Here is a 24,545-nt window from a genome sequence, read left to right as displayed (position 1 = left end):
GTCTGTCCTTCAAGATCTCAAGTCATTTTTAAAATAAGAGTTTAATTAAATAAATTAATGGAATATTTCTCTGAATCAGCAATCAAATCTTTGCTACCTCATCAAAGCAATTATATATTTAAAATAAAAAAGAAACAGCTCTCCAGAGAAAATCATTGGTCCAATTTTTATTTACACGAAAACATACAAATCTTTGATACGACATCATAGGCCCCCGGTCCACGATATTCCCCGCCCTTTTCCAAAGAAACCTCAAAAATACTATTTTGCTGTACATTTTCTGGCAGGACGGGGGGGGGCTCATTCCTGACCAATGCTTCTATATGCTACCTCATGCCATCTTAATGTTTCGTAAAGGGACGCTTGCTCCCTTTCGCCATTCAGAATTCTGAAATATCACAAAATAAAACTGAGAAATTTCGCGTCCAGCATGAACAACTCGACCGATTTCGTCAGTTTATTTCACTATTTTACGTCCACAGCTAATCAATCAATACAAGCATTTATGCAAGCACAATTTAAAATAACATTTTTAATTTGGTATTATCAAAGTTCGTTGGCATTACTAAATCAATAGTATTAATATGGTGAGGGAAAAGTTTATCAATATAGATGGACAGTATTGTATTAAAAATTCTTATAAGAAGTTGCGAAGACTGAAAAATTGATCATCATAACAATTTTCGCAGCGATCAGTCTTGAAACATATACATTATAAATATTTTAACGATTCTACTAAGCAAGTGTTAAATTTCTTTAAAACGATACACAACAATTTTTAATTACTAAAAAATAATAGTCTATATGAGAACAAAATAGTGCAAATTTACATATATATTCGCTCTTCACTACTTTATCACTATATTAGAAACGTTAGTCCATCTTATTACGGGCCGATCGAAAAATAAGCCAATCAAAATTCATATCGCATTACAGATCTGAAATCTGTTAAAATCATTAAAACTTGTCTCGAAAATAAACACCTGGGGGACGTAACAGACAACTAGCAAGACATGAAGCAGAGAGCCGGTGACGTCAGAGAACCCCGACAAATTCCAAGAGACACAAAGAGTCGAGAAATAATTCGAAATAAAAACTGCAACTAAAAACGGAAGCGGGAGATTTTGCTACTCGCCGTGATGTTATTAGAGGGATTTCCACGTACATGTGCCGCCAAATGAAAAGATGGGTCGCCCACTCGCAACTCTTTGGCGCAGAATTTGAGAGAAAGGATGAGGAATATTTAGAAAGATCACGAAGGTTAGGTGAACCAATTACTTACAGGGAACAAATTGAGGAATCTTGCAATATTATCTTACCGATGACATGCCGAGAAATATAAAGACGGGACGCAGAGGAATGATAACGACATTAGGGGACTGTATGCATATTAAAAATCTGGTATATGCTGAGGGATCAGCGAAATTCAACTGACGTGACCTTGGAAACAGATCAGGAGAGAATTAAACGATGGGTGAACTATGTGTTCGCAAGAGGTTCCGAAATGAAGATATTTATTCATCATAATAGATTTACTGATTCGTACACCCCTTAATCATAAATGCATTTCCAGCTTACTAACTGAGAGAGTTATAAGATTATTTATTACTTAAAGGGATATTATTGGTAATAGATAAATTTAGTAAAGAAAACTAATCCATTAAGGAAAAAGGGATAATTTGCTCAATGGTATATTTAACTGGCTCAATGATAATATTAATATGAAGGAAGCTTAACTTTCTTTCACACAACGTGTTCTTCAGTTATTTTCGAAAGCACCTGTAAAGATTTTCACATATAAATTTATAAAATCAAATTTAAAGAATAATTAATACAATTAAAAAATATATATATGTTGCAATAAAAAACACAAATACTATGATTAAATTATATTTATTCAATGCAATATTGATATTCCCTAAATTATAAGCAGTTTTGTTTTTAAAATTAGTATTATTATACTATTCTTTTCTTAGTTTTATCATTCTTTAATTTTTAATCCATCATTATAAATATTACGGAATTTTTAAGTCATTTATTTCTCAAGTTCACCACCAGTTGGCGCCACTTATATAAAAAATGCTAATTAAATTAATTGATTATCTAATAATTAGGTTCGATGAATATTACAACAGAGTACCCCCAAAAGGAAAGTATAAGTATAGAATTTAGTATCTAACACATTAGAAAATCAGTGAAACAATCATTTTAGAATTATTGTATCAGACACTTTGCATATAGAATACAGGCTATAATATTTTCATATTAAATTCTATCATTTAATGCAGATAACGGGTAAATTCCATCATTTTGTTACTACACGAGTCAGACTCTATTTATAATGATGTGTCTGACTCATATAATAAAGAGTCAGATATATCGTTGAGTTAAGGCAAATTATACTGGGTGTCTCAAAAACCTTGACCGCGGCTTTTATTCCTTAAATATTAATCATAGACATATACTGTAAATTACAAAGTTGCGTAAAAAAAGGTGTAAAATGTTATGAAATCGATTAAAATTTTCAGGGGATCAAACTTCAAAAAATACAAAATTTAAATTTTTATACGGACCCCATACAAAAAATTCCTAATAAAATGTGCCCCATCCTTTAATAAGGTCATGTACAAAATTTCAGCAATTTATCACAAAAAGTCTGAAAGATATGAAACTACATAAATGCTGACTGAAACCACTTTTCGGTACCTGGATATGAGTTCGGAAAGAGGAAAAATCATGTCGGATGTTTGTGTTTTAGGGGTCGTACACAAATTAACAAAGAAAGTAATGATTGAATAAATAAATAATAATTTTGATATTTATTGGTTCAAAAGTATTAAAAAATTTGTAGAAATGATAACTTAAAGGAGAGATAATATATTTTTTTTTACAAGTTCATTGACTGTGCTATTTTTAAGGTATATTCTGTAACTCATGATATAAAATTTTAAAGTATTTTTTCAAGAAGCATAGATTTTAAAATTTGCATTTAAAACTAAAAATATAAAGCATATTTTATTTCCTTATGATGCATTTCTGCGTCGCGTCATCTGCACTGAAGCTGTAAACATTTACGTTTTAATTTGTGATTGACCCTTCACCAACTTCGTTTTCACATATCTTTGAGATTTTTTATGATAAAATTCTGAAATTTTGTATATGACCTTATTAGAATATGGAGCACTCATTGGGAATTTTTTTGTACGGGGTCCCTATAAAAATTTAAATTTTGTATTTTTTAAAGTTTAATCCCCTGAAAATTTTAATCGATTTCATAACATTTTGCACCTTTTTTACGCAACTTTGTATTTACAGTATATGTCTGTGATCCATATTTAAAGAATAAAAGCTGCGGTCAAGGATTTTGAGACACCCTGTATACTTTAAGCAATATATATAAATATCAAATATATATTTAAGCAATATATATTAATATCAAAGACTTTTTCATTTCATTTAAAGATGAAACCATTATATTTCTGTGAATATCAGCAAACCATAATGAAACAGCAACAGATATTCATTCAATATACAGAGCCTCGAAAGCGGACAAACCAGTTTCTCGCTCTCTTTCCGCTAACTAGTAACTTCTTCAAGATCATTTATAACATAAGCGAACAATTAGTTACAATGTGGATGTTCAGCAAGATTAATAACGAACTTCTGTTATGATAAATACACAAATCTGGGTTGTTTCTGAGCAACCCATGAACTTACGGAGCTCCGGATCATTTGTCTTCCCAAATGGTAAAACAAGCTAGCTGAAGCAAGTATCAAGAAGACACATTCGCAACTCTTAAACGGCATTTCGGGTTTAACTCTGGGTTTAATCTGAAGACGGAAGCGCTTACCCAGCTAAATATGTTCCTTCTTAATTGATGTTTATTAAGAAGATTAAACTAAGCGGGTGTCATTGTTTAGTTTCAGCCGACTCCTTTGCAGGAAGTGTTTCACGATTAGTTAGGGATTTAATACCTAGTTGATTTGAAGACATTAAGAACGTTACAAACTGTGCTTAGTATTATAACAAATCTACTTTCTCATATGTCTTGTTAAAAATGTCACTAAGATGTTAAAGCCGAATGTGGCATAAATATATTAAATATTATTGTGGTATGAATATATTATACAATAAGGTTACGATAAAATATTTAAAAAAAACTGCACTTATGCTGTATTCGACGCAAATAAGCATATTTAGTCGTTCTGAATAATGCATAAAAAATTTCAGATACTTTATTCATAAAAGTACTCACTAAGTAACACATAGATGACTTTTCTGTTACACAAACCCAACATCGTAGAAGGAATTACAGTGAAACATATACGGTTGCTGAGCAATCGGAGTACACTTTTTTCATGAATTAATGAATATTTCATTTCTGTTCCATATGATTTATAATCTCAATGAAACACAGGCTGTAGTTGAGGAATCGGTGTATACTTTTTTTTATGAATTAATAAATTATTTATTGCAGCTATGATAGCTGTAGGTCGATAAAACTGAAGAAATTGTATCTACATCGAGAAATCTCAAATTATATAGAAGTTCGCGAATCAGAACATAAATTGCACAGGAGTCGCGTAACTCGCTAGATAGCTTACAAAAGTAGTGTATCTCGGCATAAAATATGCTTAAGTTATATGCTGAGTATTATAACAAATCTACTTTCTCATATGTGGCATTAAAAATGTCACCAAGATGTTAAAGTTGAATGTGGCATAAATATATTAAATATTAATGTGGTATGAATATATTATACAATAAGGTTACGATAAAATAATATTTTTAAAAAACTGCGCTTGTGCTTATGCTTAAGTTATGTACTGAAAAAATTTCACGGCCATACCAAATTGTAAAATAGTACTGAATTGTAGCAAAAATTGTAACATAATCATGAATTGGATTTGGTATGATACTAAACAGAAATATATATATGGCCCAAAAGTTTTTAATTGGAATTTAATTTGTACAAAAGTCAGCAATTGCATCAAAATTTGTACAATCATCCTGCATTGAATAAAAAGTTGTGCAAACATCAGAAATTTTATAAAAGTCAAAAATCACATCAAAACTTATACAAAAAAAAAGTTAGAATCACAATCAAAACTGGAAAAAGATCATAAATTGCATCAGTTAGAGCACAAAGAAGTCAGAACTCGAAACAAAACTTTTAAGGCAATCATAAGTAGATAGATATAGTAGATTTGTATAAAAATTTATTGAAGTAATATATTTGTATAGAAATGGTATAAAAGTTGTAAAATGAGGCAGAAATTATTAGCTTTGAAATGAGTTAGAATTATTAGGTTTGAAATGGATCGTAAACTGAACAAAAGTCTTGGTTCTGAAACTGGACAAGAATGGTATACCTCATCAAAAACTGTACCAGTTTCGTGCAATGAAAAAGAAAATTTACATAAGTCTTGAATGAGAATTGAAAATGTGCAAGAGAGCTGTATCTTAACAAAATCTATACAAGGAGTTGAGAATTTCAATATAAACTAAACAAGAGCTGTGTATTTCGATTGGTACAGCTCATTCTATCATGAGCCTTGACTTGGATAGTCACGAAATATTTTTTTTTTTAAAATACAAAAAAGAATTATGAATATTTATAAAATGATTGATCTAAACAAATTTTATTGAATGAATCACTGTAATATGAGATAGTTTATTTTATTCCAAAATTTTTTTCGTTTTGTATTTTTCTTGCAATATCCAGCATATGATGCTTTACATACATTATCATATTAGAAATTCAGAAAAAAAAATTATATTTTAGTTACAAACAAACCTTACCCGAAGAGACAATTTCTAATATTTCAAAGCCTCTAGCTTAAAATTCACATCTTTTTACAGTGAATAAATAAGAATTGCGAAATTTAGTTCTTACAACAATCATTTAAATCTACCGTCTTCTCCCCAGCAGCTTGACGCGATTGACTGAACTGTCCCGTGTTTACCATTTTCCAAAACAAGTCAGCTATTTTCTTCCTCGAGAATGGAATTCGGTTGAAAAATTTTCATTCCGCCACCCCATTCCATACGAGTGAGTGATTTTACTCCCAAATAAGAAAACACGCACTCTCTCGAAGATCCCTTACACGAGACACAATAAATGATGAACCTGGTCTTTTGTCATCGGGGCGCAGGAAAACAAAAACAGCAGCCCCAACTTTCTCCTGGTGAGCCCCCAATAGGAATATACCAGCGCGTGTTCCGACAGAATCGCAAATAAGGAAGGCCCAAGCCCAATCCGTCTTTTTGGACATCTGCCTAAACAGGCCTTTTAAGGGCTACAGTCCCCGCAATTTTTCCACATGAATGAAATGAGTTTGCTGCTGAGTCTTCCACCGCTATTTATCTTGTTTTCGGCTGGATTTGTTTCCTCAAAGTATTGCCATGTGTGCGTAAACAGTTCAGCCCAATTTGCTGTAATTGGTATGTAACTATTTAAGCGCTTTGCGGTTCGGGCTTATGATGTCTGTCTACAAGAATTAAGTCTTTCATTTCGTACTTTTTAGTATGTTTGCTCATCGCATATGCATCGCTGGGTGTTTTCGCCTCTATTATTATTTGTGTCGCCTCATTTGTGCCGTTGATCCTTCTCGCTTGCTAATTTCGTTCGCCAACTAATTTCGGCGGGAAAGCAATTATTCGTTGGAGGCTTAGCGTTTGGCATCGTTTGTAGTTTTGGCGTCGGTTGTTGCCTAACTGGTCTGTCATTTAAGTTGTCATTTAAATAGATTAAAATTCTCTCGGTGGTTAATATGCATGCCTATAGAGCATGAGAATTAAGTAGTTCTAAACTTTGTGTGAAAAATTCAATTATATAAAGAGACAGGATTCATGATGACTGTACTAGAATCATCAGAAAATGACTAATTTTTTTGAAAAAAATATTTTCTTTATCTTTTATTTCCTCGTTATAATATGCATATCACTCGTTATAAGTTTTGATTTGAATTATGTAAAATTATCAAATAATGATTGGCTTTTGATTATAAAATTTTATTGAAGGGAGTTTTGTAATATGAGAGTATTTTTCAATATAAACAACCAAACTTTCTAAGTTTTACTTGGCTTTAACATTTCATAACATATAAAGGATTAAATATTCGGTACATGTACATTAATAGCATGTCAGCGATTAAATGAAAAAAATCATCTTAGGTGTCATATTTATAACAAACGCAGCAATTAATCACTAAAAAAAATTGCCAATGAGTCGATAGTCTAAGCTAAAATTTGACTATGTTCGCAGCATGTAGTTAAAACATACGCAAAGTCAGAGAATCAAAGATTTATATTTAAAAAGCATATTATTAAGTTAAAACTAAAGTCTTTTTTGTGTAATAAACATAATTTAATATACTTTTGATAAATTAAAACTGAAATCAAATTTTTAAAAAATATGGCAAATGCGACCAATGCCATAATGTGATACAAGCCTAGATGTTAAGATTCAAAGAATAGAGGAATACGTGTCTATATTGCCACTCAAGTGAAAAAAATTACTGAATTAGTAATTAGTTAATAACATAAATATGTATATTCTGTTTATGAAGATGTGTTATATGTTTGTGAAAAAAAAAATCTATTTGAAATGTACCAACTAGTATCAATTTTAAAGATGCACCTTTATTAAAGTGTTGAAAATCTTAAGGCATTTTAGTTAGTATGCATTTATAAAATTATTTATTCTCTATTTTTACAGACATTTAACAAGTTTTTTTTTTTATTTAAATAAATGTTATTAAATCTCGTAACAATTTTTACGAAGTTACATTTTACATTTTTATTTCACATTAGTGGTACAGATAGCGCCACGAATGCAAAATAAAAATTTAATTCCGAAGCTATGTAAATACTATATTAGCTTTACGAAAATGAATTTGTACTAACTTTCAGAACTCTAGAGAATCAGAAATTGACCAAATAATTGAATTAAAAAAATTCAATTGAAAATGACAAAAGTTAAATTAAATAAGAACACGCAATAAAAAGTATCTGGACTAATATGTTTATTATATAAACTACACAAGATAAAAAATAAATGAGATAATAACTTACCTAAAATAAATATTTATCTTCTCAAATTACCTTTTTTAAGATTTTGAAATATTATTATTTTGAGACTTAATTCACAGAACATTATTATTAAGATAAGATTTTATAGCTCAATATAGCCATTATGCATTTTTGTCGTTCAAATTTAAGCGAATAAATTAAAAATTTTGTATCAAGCCATCAACATAATCACCGAAAAGAAACTGGAGAAAATCCTCTGAAAAATTTCAACCTTTATGCGATTTAATTTAAGGTACAACTTAATGGTATGTTACGAAATCTTCCGAAGTGATTAAAGTATCAAAGTAACAGGAATTCTCTTAAACCCATTAAAAGTAAATTACAAACTATAAGACAAATATTTGCAATTAAAACACCTACATTAGCGCTTCAGGACTTTCGCATTTCAATTTTATTCAGTTGTTAATGCGACGGAATTTGTTCTTTTTTTTCCCCTTATCCCCATGAAAATTCCATAATATTAAGCCATGCAGACTAATAAAATTCATATATTACGCAACGATAATTTATAACTGTAATTAAGCTCAGCTTGAGAGATTTTCAAATTAACAATCTAAAGTATCAGTTATTTAAATTCCTCAGTGAAAATAATAATCTTTAAAACTTAGTAACGAAAATAAAAAGGAAAAAACCCTTCATTTAAGATTAAATAATTAATTGACAGTCCCCGTGCCCGTAAAACTTCCTTCCCTAATAGTACTTTCAACTTTGTCTGACATTTTAATCTTTCGGAAAAATCGCCAAAAGAGAAAGCGATAGTCGTCGGCAACGCAACCGTTGCCATTCCGTCAGGCACTTATTCTGTTTATTTTATTTCCTGTTCTCTCATAAAACCGGCGTTGTATGATAATCGTGTTGCGTTTTTGTGTTTTTATTTATTTATTTTCTCCTCCCTTCTTTTCATTCATTCTATCCATGCGTCTTTTATTTCGAAACAAAACGTTATTATTTCGCAAGATTTTTATTTTAGCGTTTTTTTCCCTATTAATCTTTACTTCTATGTAATCATGTTTCGGAGATATTAAACTCAAAATGATGATTGAAAAGATGCAGAGCGAAAAAAAAATCAAATAAACGAATTAAAAGTCGACGTTATTGATTAAATTTCAAGCTGGCAACATAAGGGAAAAAAGTTTTTAGAATAAAATTGAAAAGCTGAGCCATAATGACTTTAGGAATGATATTAACAGTTTTTGAAAAAAATACGTAATTCTCTTATATTTTGGCTCAGTTAGAAAATTAGATGAATTCTTTAAACCACACAAAAAAGTATTCTTCAATTTTAAGCGATTCTTTTTGATTAGAACTATTAGATTTTTTTTTTACTTATTACGTGCATTTTGATGAAAGCAGACAATATAAAGAAAACTTTTCCGAAAATAAAATTGTTCTTTTAATAGTATAAAACCTATATAATTGTATTTTGGAGCAAAATTTTATTCAATTTTGAGTCATCATGAAATTATTTTTGTTGTTAAAGCTTATCATAACACTAAAAAGAAAAAAACAAGATGCAAAATAAATATTTAAAAACTAAAAACGAAATGTGAGATTATTTTTAGGTATTTTTGTTCGCATGAAATAATTTGAAATAATTTTATATATTATAAGCACTCAAAATGGGAAATTTAATAAGATTTATTTGTAAAATTATTTTGATTTCTGGAATGATAATGATTTGATTCTTTATCTGATAACCGAACATTTTTTAAAAGCTTATTCCTAGAAATTGTTTTCCCAAATTTCTTTTTCAATTTCAGAATGAGATAAAAAAAAAAGTCTTTGCTATTTTTTACCGCTTTAAATTTCATATAATCATATAATTTTAAACTGAATTAAATAATTGTATTCAAAAGAAGATAAATGTAAGCAATCCAATTTTCTAAGCAAGTGCACATGTCCCAATTTTTATTTTATTTTAAGCTTTGTGAGATATAATACATGAAAGAAAGCAATCAAAATATATATTTTCTAAAGACCATAATCGTATTTAAAGTCGTTCAATCATATAATTTCTTTAAATTATAATTTCATTTTGTCCTAGTAAAGTTTTTTCATTCAATTATATTATAGTGTGTTCTATTGCAATTGGAATGTTTTAAATAATAAAATCTTTCATAAAGGCAGAACTTATTTTAATTATTTTACATTTATCTGATTTTATGCTCTTTAAACGCATTGGATTGCGCAAAAAAAATCTTTTAAAATCAATAAAACTGGGAGGAGGGAATAAAATTGTTTGATTTGTGAGAAACACAAATTGGTTCGGAAATATGATTTGATTTGAAAAATTGTTTGGATTGTGAGAAATACAAATCAGTGAAATTAAGATAAGTTCTAAAAACGATTAAATTTACAAAGTTGTTTGGATTGTGAGAAATACAAATCAGTGAAATAAAGATAAGTTCTAAAAACGATTAAATTTACAAAGTTGTTTGGATTGTGAGAAATACTTATTAGTGTAATACCGATCGGTTTTGAAAGCGATTTAATTTGAAAAGTTGTTTGGATTGTGAGAAAAATTGATTAGTGAAATACCAATCGGTTTAGAAAACGATTTAATTTGCAAAGTTGTTTTAATTGCGAGAAACATAAATTGGTTTAGGAAGTGATTTAATTCACAAAACTTTTGATATGCGAACATGTTTGCTAAACTTAAGAATGTACCTCATATGTTTGGAATATGAGACACAGGGAATAGTGTCAGTGGTAAGCACTTTTATTATCGTCTGCAGATAAGCATTCTAGTTTTCAGGACGGTCCCTGTGCTGTTTATCGAAGAGGAAATAAACTTTTAGGCAACATGGCCATAAAAAACTTCTGGAGCGGACGACAGATAACTGAAGCAAAATGTTTATGTTTGCAAATGATTTCCTAATAAATAGAGGGGTACCTTCTGTCTCTAGAAATTATTTCCTTTCTACCCTTTTTTTTATTTATTGCTTATTTTTTTACACAAATTTTTTTGTTCTTTCCTTCTTCAACTTCCCCATTTAGTTCTGCTTTATTTACCCTGCCTTTCTACTTTTATTCACTACTACTAGTTTCTTAAGTTTCCTTTCTTTTCTTTTTTTAATTCATTTTCTTCTCTCTTCTTCTTTTAACATTTTTCAAGAAGAGTTTTCGCCTCGCAACGTTAAATCGTAAGTGGACTTGCACTCAAGGAAATCATACGATAAAAAAAAAAAAAGAAACGCTGCAGCAGTAAATTAAGATTAATCTGTGAGCCAGAATGACAGGAAGTTCGTTCGGTTCCATCAAATGACGTCAGAGTCGACGTAGCGGAAATGATGCAGTTAGTCGGTTGCTTTTGTTAGCGTTCTCTGGAACGGTAAGTGCAGGATTTAGAGAATACAACTCGGACATTGTTCTTTCTCTCTCACTCTCTTTATAACTTGGTTGAGCAAAAACAAGAGCACATAAATTCCGAGATTACATAAAGAAGTTCCATGTGTTCAGGGTAAGCATTAGTCCACAACATACTTAAGGCCAAAAAAGAAACTTCTGCCATAAATTTAGAAAGCAAGTTTATAAATATTTAGAAAATGAAATAACTTGAATTAACACCATTCTCACCCAAATTAAAACATGGAATTCGAGTTTCAACCACCATAAATCAGAATTTAACAAAAAATTCGTCTATGCCATAAATTTAGAATTAAAATTTTCCATTGTTAAAATACGGAAATTCATTTATGAATGTCTAGATTATGAAATATAATTTTATTGACTCAGTTCTATCTCAAAGGAAAGCATGGAATGCGAGAGCTTCAATAGCCGTAAATTCGATTTTTAGAATAGAAATGTATGAGTCGTAAATTTAGAATTAAAATTTTCCACTGCTGAAATTTGGAAATTCATCTATGAATATCTAAATTATGAAACATAATTTTATTGACTCAGTTCTCAGATAAAACTGAACGTGAATTGCGACTTATAATCTTCTAAATTCTCTTCTTCTAGAGTGACATAAAAAAAAGTTGAAATAACTGATGAAATTGAAGCGAACAATTATGAAGTAAACACTTTTTATGACATTTTAAACGTAGTAACTGCAATGAAGTTCAGAATACGGACATACACAAAAGTCAGAGATATAATTTAACCTTTAAATTACCAAATAGGAGAAATCTCAATTAATCCCTTCAGATAGCATTTATCACAAATAGATGGGAAAAGGCATTCCTCTTATTTTAAGTTAAACTAATATAAAATCTGAATTCTTTTATCGTCAGTAGGATTATTATTGCCACCTTCTTTCATTAATGAACTCATCTTGCATGGTGTTATAGGATAATAAAATAAAACAATTTAGACACTGATTAGTCAAGACACTGATAAGTTCTTTGATGAGAGTTAAATCCAAATTGTTAAATGGCTTAATAATTAAGCAAACTTGTATATAAAGTAAAATTGTCTATTGGCATAGCATCTAGATAGTAAAAAAAAGGGCCAAGGTCTTTCGAAAGATTATTGAATTTGTAGTTTTTTTTCTCTTTTAACGACAAATATAATTATTATGTAACTATTTTATTTTCAACAGAGATTTTTCAAATGAGTTTTGAATTGTTTTTTCAGTAAAATTTACTGCATGACCAAAAATAGCAAAAGCTAAAAACCCAGCAAAATTTACTGCATGACCAAAAATAGCAAAAGCTAAAAATCCAGCAAAATTTACTGCATGACCAAAAATAGCAAAAGCTAAAAACCCAGCAAAATTTACTGCATGACCAAAAATAGCAAAAGCTAAAAATACAGCAAAATTTACTGCATGACCAAAAATAGCAAAAGCTAAAAACCCAGCAAAATGTATTGTATGACCAAAAATAGCAAATGCTAAAAACCCAGCAAAATATATTGTATGACCAAAAATAGCAAAAGCTAAAAACCCAGCAAAATTTATTGTATTGCAAAATGTGTTGTATTGACAAAATGTATTGTAAGTTGGAAATCATATCGATTTCTTAAATTTAAAATTATTCATGCATACTTTTGATGAACGACCCCAGTTCTAAAAATATTCAAGCATCATCATACGAATATGCCCCTCCAGGGGTACCGCCTTCCACCCTATTATCATCATCTAAGGAGGAGGGAGGAAGCAGCAGCAAACGATCCTGCAGGGGGCTAGAAACACGCCCAACCAGCGCACAACAGAAACATCGTTAGCGTTAATTAAAGCGTATCCGGCTAGAGTCCGGGACGCACACCAAAAGTGACTATCCGGCCTCGAAATTAACGTTAATATTCATCGGGGTATTATGCATTTTCCCATCCGCTGTCTAACGGAGCGCGCTGATTGGCCAGGACGATCTTTTGCGATAGGTTTCAGTTCGAAAATGAGCGATTAGTAGTGTGGGAAGGGGGGTGGATGGATGCTTCGATCCAATCCTCCCCCCCCCCTTCCCCATTATCCTTCCATCACAGCACATTTTACAAGAGGCAGAAAAGACGTTAAATTAGATTTAGGAATGCACTTTTTTTCTCCGGCCCATCGTCGATTTTTGGATATTGAGTTGATGAGATTATGGTTGATGGGAATACGTTAAGTTCTTCGAGATATTGCAGTATCCTGATCGCTCGCTCCTTCCATGCTTCTTTTCTTCTTTGTTTCTTTTAAAAATAGAAAAGTTAAGGGAGGGATGGCTTATAAGATGAGGGTTGTTACGGATAGCAAACATTTTTTTTAAAGAAATATTAAGGCAGAAGAGCATTTGAAAAATAATTGTCGTGCTACTTAGTAATTGGGTATATTCTAATTTTCTATACATTGGCAGAAATTATCATAAATTTTATTAGTTTTATTATTAGTTTATTAGTTTTACTTAGTAATTGGGTATATTCTAATTTTCTATACATTGGCATAAATTATCATAAATTTTATTAGTTTTAATTTTAATGGTAGAAGGATATTTATTATATATTTTTTTAATTTAAAAGAAATTTTTAAAAATACAACTTAGTGGCAAAACATTCGCTTTCTTTACGTAAGATCAAAAGAAATTTTAAAATGCTCACTTATCAATCGATTGGTTTCAATGAAATCTTGAGTTCTAACTACATAACAAGAAGGAGTTAACTCCCAAACGCTTTCGCATACTTTCTAATGAAGGTGTTATTCCAAAAAACACCCTGTATAGCATTGACGTTCAATAGTTACAAAATATCATCCTTTAACGCTAATATAGCATTTTTATTCAATCCATCGTGGAATCCTTGGCGAATTTTTTGGCGATTAATACCTGGCATGTGGCTAAAAGTATTCGAAAATCAAATTCGTGTTTTAAACGTGTTTTTCCGAACCGATTGAAACAGAAATTTGACAGAAAATTATACCTGTAGTCACAAAATCCCATACCAAATTTGATATATGTGTCATTGTGTTTTAGTTTATATTTTTCTGATGGTAGAGACCGACAGACATTCAATCCCTTTGGCTCAAAATTTGATAGGTGTCTACAATGTAGATGTTAAATATGTGTATCGAATTTTATCAATCTAACTCACATCGTTTTTACAGTTATCGTGCTAAATTATATTCGAAAGGTCGGACAGACAGACTTCCTCTGAGAAGATTTTACTCAAAAGTTGGCAGAAATCTGAAAATTTAGTTTAAACACCGTGTACCGAATTTCAGCCGTCAAAGCATTTTTGAGTTTTCTTTAGTCACAGATAGACGGATATTTTTCAAAAATGTGTTTTTCGAACAGAGTTTAAAATATGGAGATTCGTCAAAATCGGGAAGTTATAATTTTTTGACGATTACAATATTTTCTCTGTACTAAGTATATGAAAAAGCAACATTGTATTTATTGTGAATTGTATATAAATAAAAATGTTCAACGCTTGCCACTTATATTTTTAAAATAATACATGTTGATAAATGGGATGAGAAAATAACGAAAAGGAAAGAAGTCTTGATATTCTTAAAGAAAAAAACTAAATATTTTGCATTTAAATAATTATAAACACGTAATTACATATATGTGTTTCTTAAATAATAATTTTGGTATTTTTCTTTTAATTTCAAGCTTTATTTTTACTATTTTAATTTACAACAGAGAACAACAATGTGCTCTCATCTTTACAAAATTTTTAATACATCCAAAAGTGCATCATTTTTTTAAAAGTTAACAGTTAAATATTAAATATTTCTGTAATGTTAAATACAAGTTTCGAAAAAAAAATCAGATGCAATTATAAAAATGAGTTTATTGCAATTCTTAAAATAATAATAATAAGTACTTACCCCTATGTCTGTTGGTCTGTTTGTCGAACATCAACATAGCATCTTCTATCTGAAAAGACAAAAGAAAAAAAAATATTAAAAATTTGCTTATTAATAATAAAATATATTTAAAAATAAATCACTATCATGCTTTGACATATTGCTAGTCCGTCCAAATGGCATTTCTTTTCTTACAGTAAGACAATTCAAGTAAGAAAAACACTTTTACAGAAACTATGAGAGAAAACGTGACGCTGAAATACCGGTTTGAGAAAGCAAAAACGGTTCTGCTCTTATGCTTATCTACGAATAAAAATTATAAATTCTCTTATTGCTTGTCTACGAATAAAAAAAAAGTCTACCCAATATATATCTGTGTATATTTATACACGAGTTTTGCATACTGGTAGAAATTTAATTAAAAATCAGAATATTTAAATATAGTAATATCCTGGCACAATATTATACCTTGGCTGAAAATAAACGCATAAAAGCCACTGTGTTAACTAAAACAATTAAAAGTTGATTTCAATAATGTTATCTTCAAGTAATGTAAAAAAAAGTATTGTAACAAAAGAAAAATTTAAAATTTTACTAAACATGATTATTTGCTGCATTTTTTTTCGAACTCTAATTGTTTATCATAAGTTATTTCATAGAATAACTTAATGCATGGAATTGTTAATTTGTTACCATAAATAAAAGCACTGAGGTAAAATCTGTTTTTAAAGTGTGCATTAAAATTTTTGCAAAAATTTCTCCATAAAATTTGTCTATTAAAAATCCTTGCAGTAAAATGTTTTACCTCTAAAAGAAAAAAGTAGGAAAAACGCACGCAACTAACTTGACATCATCGAAAAGACATTTTTTAAAAGTTTTAAAATGGAGTAAAAAAATGTGTGCAATTTTAATTTTTGGAAATTATTGCGGGAAAACGCAAAAAAACGACTTAATTAAAATTAAATAAAAATTCTAATTGAATTTTTTTTTAAAAAAATCGCTTTGCAGGTGCACATTTCCACATTCCAAAGTACATTTGTTTTCAAATTTTATAGTTTTACATCAAGTGTGTATCATATATAGCGCCAACACACCATCCTCTTTATTAGCACTACAGAGAGTAATGTATGGGTATAAGTAAAGTGTATAAACGTAAATAAAATAGCAAAAGGATGGGGGGAGGGCATCTATTATTTACAGCATCGTTGAAGAGCATCGTCTGAACTGAATTCTACTTTAACTCTACAAGATCGCGTTCGCCAACAGTAATAACAAATGACGCAAAGACGGTAGGCATTCAAAAAATTCCTGCTTAAATGTTTTAACATTATAGGGATCTTGTTGGAATCTTTGTTGTAACTGTATACTGCAGATAAATACATGCATTCTTTGAAATTGTATACCAAACACTCCACTAAGGCTATCCCTGATTGGTGGATATCATTATTATTATCGAAATAAATACTTTTTGACGGTGTTACAAATAAACAATTTTCGTTTCATGTCTGCAAATAACATGAATAACACTTGTAATGTTTTCTACTATTCCTTAAAATTTATTCTATTAATTTTGAAATCCCCTGCATTAATTCTAAAGTATCTAGTGTCAGATACAGCTTGAATAGTTAACTGAACCGCTAATGCTATTTCTTAAATTGTCAGCTTACAATTCTTTGCTCAATACAGTTAATTAACAAAACTGCCATTAAATATTCGAAAACACTATCAAATTAAAGAACTTAACTCCTCCGATACGATACGTATCAAATTCTGTCTTATAAATATAAGATTAAACCTCAACTGTTAGATACCAAAACATATAATCAAAATTTCAAAGCTTTCAACCCTTTCCCAGCTACTTGATATGTAAAATCTCCGGATTACGTTCTCTCTTTCCCGAATAGCAAGAAAAATAATTTTTAACATCTTCTGACGCATCACCGAATCAAACTATGCAACATAATCATCATCATCATCCACCATCCCTGGAACCGTAACCCCTTGAGGTATTAATGTGTTAATGTCAAACTCCGCAAAATACTGAAGTTTCTCTCACTTAAATCTGTAATTACTTCTACTTCCGTGGACTTCATTACCAGGGCGAGCCGGATCTTTCATTATCCGGCAAACGGGAGGGAGGAAAGGGAATGATCAGGCTGCCAAAAACTATGCCTATCACCCCCAATAGTTTAAATCACAAAGCTTCCTGGCGACAAGGAATCCAAAAAGGAAGAAGGTTCCATTTTATTTAGAGGGAGGAGAGAGACAGAGGTCGAGATCTTTGTAAAACTAAGTTTGTCATTCCATGGCCACTGGGATGCGTGTAATCTTTGCCATGGTTTGTACTGTGACAAACAAGAAAAAAAATTTCAGAATTATTCAGGGTCTTCTGTGAAGAATATGCAAGGTATTCGTCTATTTGGGGAGGGTCAGGGGTGGAATGCGATTCGGGGGGAGAAGAAAAGGAGTGGTGATAAGCTCCTAATTATATCTTCGTCGTGCTCGGACGGAACTGATGAGTTTAAGGCATTTCGGGAAATATAATTGCGGGTCTCAATCCTTTTTGGAGTTCTTGGAGAATGAAAGGGTTGTCGTTAAAGAGGATACTGGAAAATTATAATGATACCGAATCATTTTGGAGGGGTGTTTTATGAAAATGATGCGATGATCATTGTATTCATATAATCTTCTAGAGGATTTTGAATTTTAATTCAAAAAGTGACCATCAGTTTCTCTGTTAAATTCAGACATGTGCAAGCCATGTTAAAAATTAACTCCCCCCCAAAAAAAATCAACGAAATCAGAATAGGTATAGATATTACATAATATAGCATCTCAATAATTTTCGCTTAATGTTGAATAATATAATTTCAGATTTATATTCTTCCTTCAGATACTAAGATTTATTAACGCGTTCATTTCTTCATGCACAAAGAAAACAAAAAGAACGTTTTTACTTAACAGTGTTAATAAAATCCGTATAATATGACAGATACAGAGGTGAGAATTTATAATATGAAACAAAAAAGACATGAGTTAATCTGTCACGAAAATTCTTCTAAAACGATTGATGATAATAGCATGAAATCTATGCGCTGTTTAGGGAAGGATTTCAAGATAACTTCCGTAAGATTTCAAGATAATTTCCTTCAAGATAACTTAAACTTCCGTAATTGTTTCTGAAGTTTTTTCCTTTATTTTCTATTTAATTAAGGGAAAGGATTATTATTTATAAAGATGAAGATTTTATTTGTTTGTCTTTAACATAAATCCACAGCTTTCCACCAATCTTGAGAATACATCGTACCCATAATTTTAAAGAGAAAACAAAAATTTGGTCTAACGTCTTTCATACAAATCTTCAGCTTTAGTCCAATCTTGATGAAACTTAATACTCATAATTTAAAGACAAAAATTGTTTACTGATAATATTTCAAAGTCAAAAAGTTAATAAAAAGTAAAGAACGTTTTGGGTGTTTTTCAGCTATATTATTCGAGAATATCATCTCACAAATATTATTTCTACACTATCTTAAATCTCACCTTTTTATTGACACCAATTTGATTTCGGAACATTTTTTCTCTGATTTTAATTATTTTAAAATATAGCCTGATACACAATCTGTAGCAATGTTTTTATTGTTATAACGAAATTTAACAATTTTCACCGTTGCATTAAAGTATTCAATTCGCGTGCTCTTGCTAAACTAAATGAAAATATTGTTTTTTTTTGGGGGGGAGGGCGTTGATTTCTAAGAAAGATTTTCGTTGCCTCTTTTATTGCGCATTATGTACACTTTTTTAATTTGCTCATGCAATAATCTGTAATAGACTGATTCCATTGAATTCTTATCAAATAATATGTTGATACATTAAGTAAATGCATTCCGTATCAATAGTTTCACAGCCAGGGAAATCCAATATTCTGGGGTAAATGCTGATAGTGAAAGGCAGCTAGCTAATTATTATATGCTAATATCCCCACATAGCCAGAGGACATCCAGGAAACTTGATGAAGTCATCGATTAGCAACCCCACTCAGTAAGGCTAATTGTTATATTATATAAATATATGTGTGTGTGTATGTGTTTAACTTTCTGTTTTGAATTATTTTGCATGTCGTTTTTTATATGGCTTCTTGTTACATCAAATTCGATATGTAAAATAATTCAGAATAGAACAGTAAACATTTATATCTCTGGTGCATTTAGGAGTCTCATGCTGTGCTACTGCAATAAAAGAAATATTTTTATCTATCTCACGAAAAACCCAGTAATAAAGCTAGTACCATACAAAAAAGAAACTCTGAAACCCTAAACGCTTTATGAAAATAACAAGAAACACATCTAAATAATGCTTTCCATCCAAAAAGCCGAAACATCCTACCCCTTTTATTCAAATGCCGGGATCTTTTAAGCAAAAAAATGCGACGCAAAGAAATGCTCGCATAGCGAACAATGCAATCAAGAATCGCACAGAGGCCACCTATCACAGGAGTCCCGCGTGGAGTTATCTGTGACCGTAAACAATGCGGATGTTGCGAAGATCTTAGAAATGCCTTCCATGCCCGAAGAAGAAAGAAAAAGCCTTATCTGGCAAAAGAAAGAAGCAAAAGCTTATCGGAACGACCCCTTTTTGTTAGCCTCGGCGGAGGTTTTATTTGTTTTTTCCGGGAGACAAACACGATTAATGTGGCTCCAAAAACTTATTCTGCCTCCACCGGTCCCCGGACTCCATCACTAGAGGTGCTCGGGGCATTTATCGGTGCCTTATCTGTCCGGAACTGTTATTTGGGAAGATGCGACTGTTTCTGACAATGTCGCATTGTGGACTCGTTCCGAGGTAGCCGAAACTGGAATCAATCATTCCAGCTGGTCATTTCAGTGATGGGTTGTTAAGACGCGGAGATAACTGGACGTCGAGGAGTTTAACCAGCAGGGAATGAGATGCCAATTTCATAAAGGATATAGAGCGCCCTGCCTATCTTAGTAGTTTAATTCGGAAGGCATTTGCCATGTTTTTTCTGGAACAGTTTTTCTGGAAAAAAGGTCCTTGATACAGGTTTTTTTCCCCCACCAAGCCTATTATTCAGCAATAATATTCGCAATTATACTCCAGAAAATTTAACATCAGTCTTAAGATTACAAATTTAACAAAATTCTTATTCTTTTTCACACTTAGTAAATGCAAACTTCCTATAGAGCAATTCAATCTGGCCGTATTTTATAAAATTATGAATATTATTACGAAAAATTACGAAATAAATCAATTGTGTTGGCAAAAAAAATGATTAATGGACGAATAATGAACTAACGAGCATATTGACCGAATTAGTCATTATATATGAAATCACTGAATGAGTTAACCGTGTTCTATAGAAGAAAGAAAAGAGTCAAACAAAGGACCGCATTAATTATGCATCAAAGTATCTGACATTAACTACGGTGTATCAAAGGATAAATCTACCATATTGCATCAAAGCATGGAACGAATTCTCCAAGATGTATCAAAGAAAAAAACTGACCATATTGCATCAAAGCACGGAACAAATTGAGCGCGATGTATCGAAGAACGAATTGACCATATTGCATCAAAGCACGGAATAAATTCACCGCGATGTATCAAAGAACAAATTGATAATATTGCATCAAAGCATGGAACGAATTCTCCAAGATGTATCAAAGAAAAAAACTGACCATATTGCATCAAAGCATGGAACGAATTCTCCAAGATGTATCAAAGAAAAAAACGGACCATATTGCATCAAAGCACGAAACAAAGTGACCATATTGCATCAAAGCACGGAATAAATTCATTGCGATGTATCGAAGGAAAAACTGCCCATATTACATCAAAGCACGAAACAAATTCACTAGGATGTATCGAATCACAAAGTGAATGCATCGAAATTATGTATTGAAATTGTATCAAAAAAAGACAATTAATCAATCATATTATACCAAATAAAGGAACAAAATAACAATGTTGTATAAAAATCGTAATGAATGTGTCATATTGAATCAAAAGGCGGAATGAATTAACCGTATTCCATTAAAAATGGAAATGATTTAAATATTAAATTGGAAGTATGAAACACAGAAAACAATTAATCAGTGTCAAGTTATGAATAGTAAAAAAAAATGAAAAATATCGAGTTTAATAACAACTGAAAATTATTTTGAATTGCGGCAGAAGGAAATCATTTATTCTGCAACATGTTATATAGACACAATATTGCTGGATTGACCGATTATAAGTAGACTGTTACAATTTTCTATACTATATTATATAGAAATTACTTAATAAAATACAAAATATCATTACTCCATTAATAAAATATATTCTACTTAATATTTTAACTACTTAAAAAAAGTATAAAGAAAATAGTCATGGGAAATATGACAAACTTTCTGATGACAATAAAGATTATTATGTGATCTGCAGTATAATCAACAAGGTACGTGTTTTCAAAATTATTTCAATCTAAACATTTGAGGTAGTCTATAATTCTATCACATTCCCGACACGTAAAAGGGCCTCTGCAGTCAGTAGAAGCGTTTGACTATTTATTTAAATTTCCACGTGGTCCGTTACAGAAGATGTTCTACTAAATCATTAGGATTTCATCATTTAGGATCATCATTTTCACGCTCTTCGCGACACTAATCTGGCGGAATTCTAATTACTCTACCGAATATATTATGTCCTGATCCTACCCCTACACAGATTTCATAATGTAGACATTTATTGCTTATATTGTAAGATCAAAATAAATGCAATCGTTCTTAAGGAAGTATTGCTTTTCAACTAATAATAACAAATGCTTCAAAAACTGTCAAAAAGAAATAAATTATACAAAAACTAAATCAATGCTATAGTATATTTCTCTTCGGCGCAAAGAAGAAGAGGAAAAAAATTCTCTTACGAGAGCGATTTTATTGCAGAATTCTAGGCTATGGAGGGGCAATTTCATCAAGAAGAAGATAAAAGCAGTGTCCGCCTTATCCCTTGGCAGACTCCATTCTGAGACATATGGTTGAGGCAGGAAACAGACCGCGTAAAAACTAAGACCCAATGATAGATTTCTGGTAGATTTCGAAGGGGATTTGGGACCGTCCAATTAGAGACCCTTTAATTCCCCGTCATTTTTTTTTTCCTCTCTTCACTGTAACCATCCTCATCAAGAAGTTTTGATAGAGTGGTTCTGGATCAAGGGGGAAAAAGTAAATGGACGCAAAAAAAATCCTGAGGCATGAAATTTATAATTAAAGACCTTCTCTCCAGTATGTTCCCGTAATTACTCCAGTTTAAGGAAAGGATGCGAAATCACAGTGGGATCTATTATATTTTCGCGAAAGCTGGAGTTTCTGGTAATTGGAAAGAAAGTTTACGGCATAATTTTTCTTACACAAAAGAACTAATCGAGTGGAGGCACCCGTATAATCTCTATGTACTATCGCCTTATTTACCATCGGAAGCTCTGATAAAGTATGTTTCTTTAAATTGATTTTGGAAAATTTTCAAATCAGAAATTTTTATCTAATAAATCAAAATAATGAATCTCCATCGGGGTGTTTATTGTAGTGGTTTTGATGGATGCTTACAATGTAATGGGAGTATTTTTTTTTTTTTTGGCATTGAAAAAAATTGTAAATTAGTTATGAATATATTTGAGTTTTAGTTGCATATTAAGTTAGATATATTTAGTTGAAAAATAGTAGCTGGAATAAATAAATTTTTTATAAAATTATCGGTTGGATTTGGTAAATCTTTACAGCAGTGAATCGTCATGGAATCTACTATGTGAAAATCGGAATATTCTTAAAGTTAAATCTAAAGACATTATTTATTATATTTGTAACATGTAGTTTCAATGCCACAGAAATCTGGTCCACACTGCACATAAAAGAATCAATAGATATGAAATCATGAAAAATAAATTCAAATCAATGAGTAAAAAGACTGTTTATTAAACTTGGAAAAAAGCTGGGAGCTAAAATTGTTTGAAAACGATTCAGTTAATTGGTTGAAATATTCTTAGAAAGATGGAAATGTTGGCTGGACACAACTCAATTTTTATATGAGATAATTGTTTTGCTTTGGCGCAATTTTACAGCACGAGATCTTCATGGATTACACTGTATAAATAACAAATAATAAAAATAAAATTTGATGAGATTAAATGAAGATTCCCAGAAACCTGGTTCTATACTGAAAATAAATCAAAAGATACAGAAACATGCTAAAGGAATTCAAATCAATGGGTATAGCGACTACTTAATAAACTTGGAAAAATTCGGGACTAGAATTTATTGCAAAAATTAAATTAATTGGTAGAAATACTCACAAAATGGTGAAAGCGCTGGCAACAAAAACTAGGACACAATCCAATGGTTAACATACTATGCAAGATTAATTAAAACTCAAATAGAGAAGTTTGATTTTCGAATGAATGGAATAAAAGCTAAATATTCATCAAGTCTATTTAAATTTGCGATAAATACGTTTTTATTCGTAATAATGCATTACGAATTCGTAAATATTCGTAATAATTCGAATTATTCGTAAATATTCAATTAGTTAGTATTAATTCGTAATAATTCAATATTACGAATATTAGTATTATTCGTAATAATTCAATATTAAATATTCAATAGTTATTCGTAAATAATGCATTCGTAATAAAATATTAATTTGGAGCTTATTAAAAACATTAAGTATTAACCTTTTCAGTTACAGAGCACATTCTACAAAAATCGAAGAATAATTTGCATAATTTTTGAGATAGCAATTAAAAAAAATCATACAATTTATTATAATTGCTTTATTTAGCTTCAATAGCATTAGATATTCGCAACAATAAATTACCCGGTGTTAAAATAAGGAAACTATCAAATAATTTACTTTTTTTAGCGACATTTCGCATTCAGACATAAATTATTCTACACAGCAAAATCCAAGATGGTGTCGGTACATTTCAAATTCAAAACAAACTCTACATTTCGTGTTGCCGGAAACAGATGGCGTTGTTCACAGAATTCGTTTTGCTACACAGCTTGGAGGCAAAGAACGAAAAGAAAGAACAATGTGCGAGACATACTTAGTTTACAAGTTTTTATTCTTCAGAATTCTTTCGTAACTTATGATTAAAATTTCCCAGTATGTTCAACTTTCGCCACTTCCAAGAATTTTGGCCGTTGAGCGAATTTTGATTACCCGAAT

The 24,545-nt window shown here is 30.7% G+C and overlaps 1 protein-coding gene across 8 annotated transcripts in view; it reads right to left on the bottom strand.

Annotated features, from left to right (window-relative positions):
* LOC129971466 (RNA-binding protein Musashi homolog Rbp6-like) overlaps positions 1-24,545 on the bottom strand; it is a 573,575-nt gene that overhangs the window by 99,686 nt on the left and 449,344 nt on the right. For all 8 annotated transcript variants that reach the window (XM_056085255.1, XM_056085256.1, XM_056085258.1 and 5 more), the window contains exon 7: positions 15,345-15,393. In XM_056085255.1, coding sequence (XP_055941230.1) covers positions 15,345-15,393 — 49 coding nt within the window. The remainder of the gene's footprint in view (positions 1-15,344; positions 15,394-24,545) is intronic.

Source organism: Argiope bruennichi, chromosome 6, assembly GCF_947563725.1.
Source record: "Argiope bruennichi chromosome 6, qqArgBrue1.1, whole genome shotgun sequence".
NCBI classification, from domain to species: Eukaryota; Metazoa; Arthropoda; class Arachnida; order Araneae; family Araneidae; genus Argiope; species Argiope bruennichi.
This window is presented reverse-complemented; position numbering and strand designations above follow the sequence as displayed.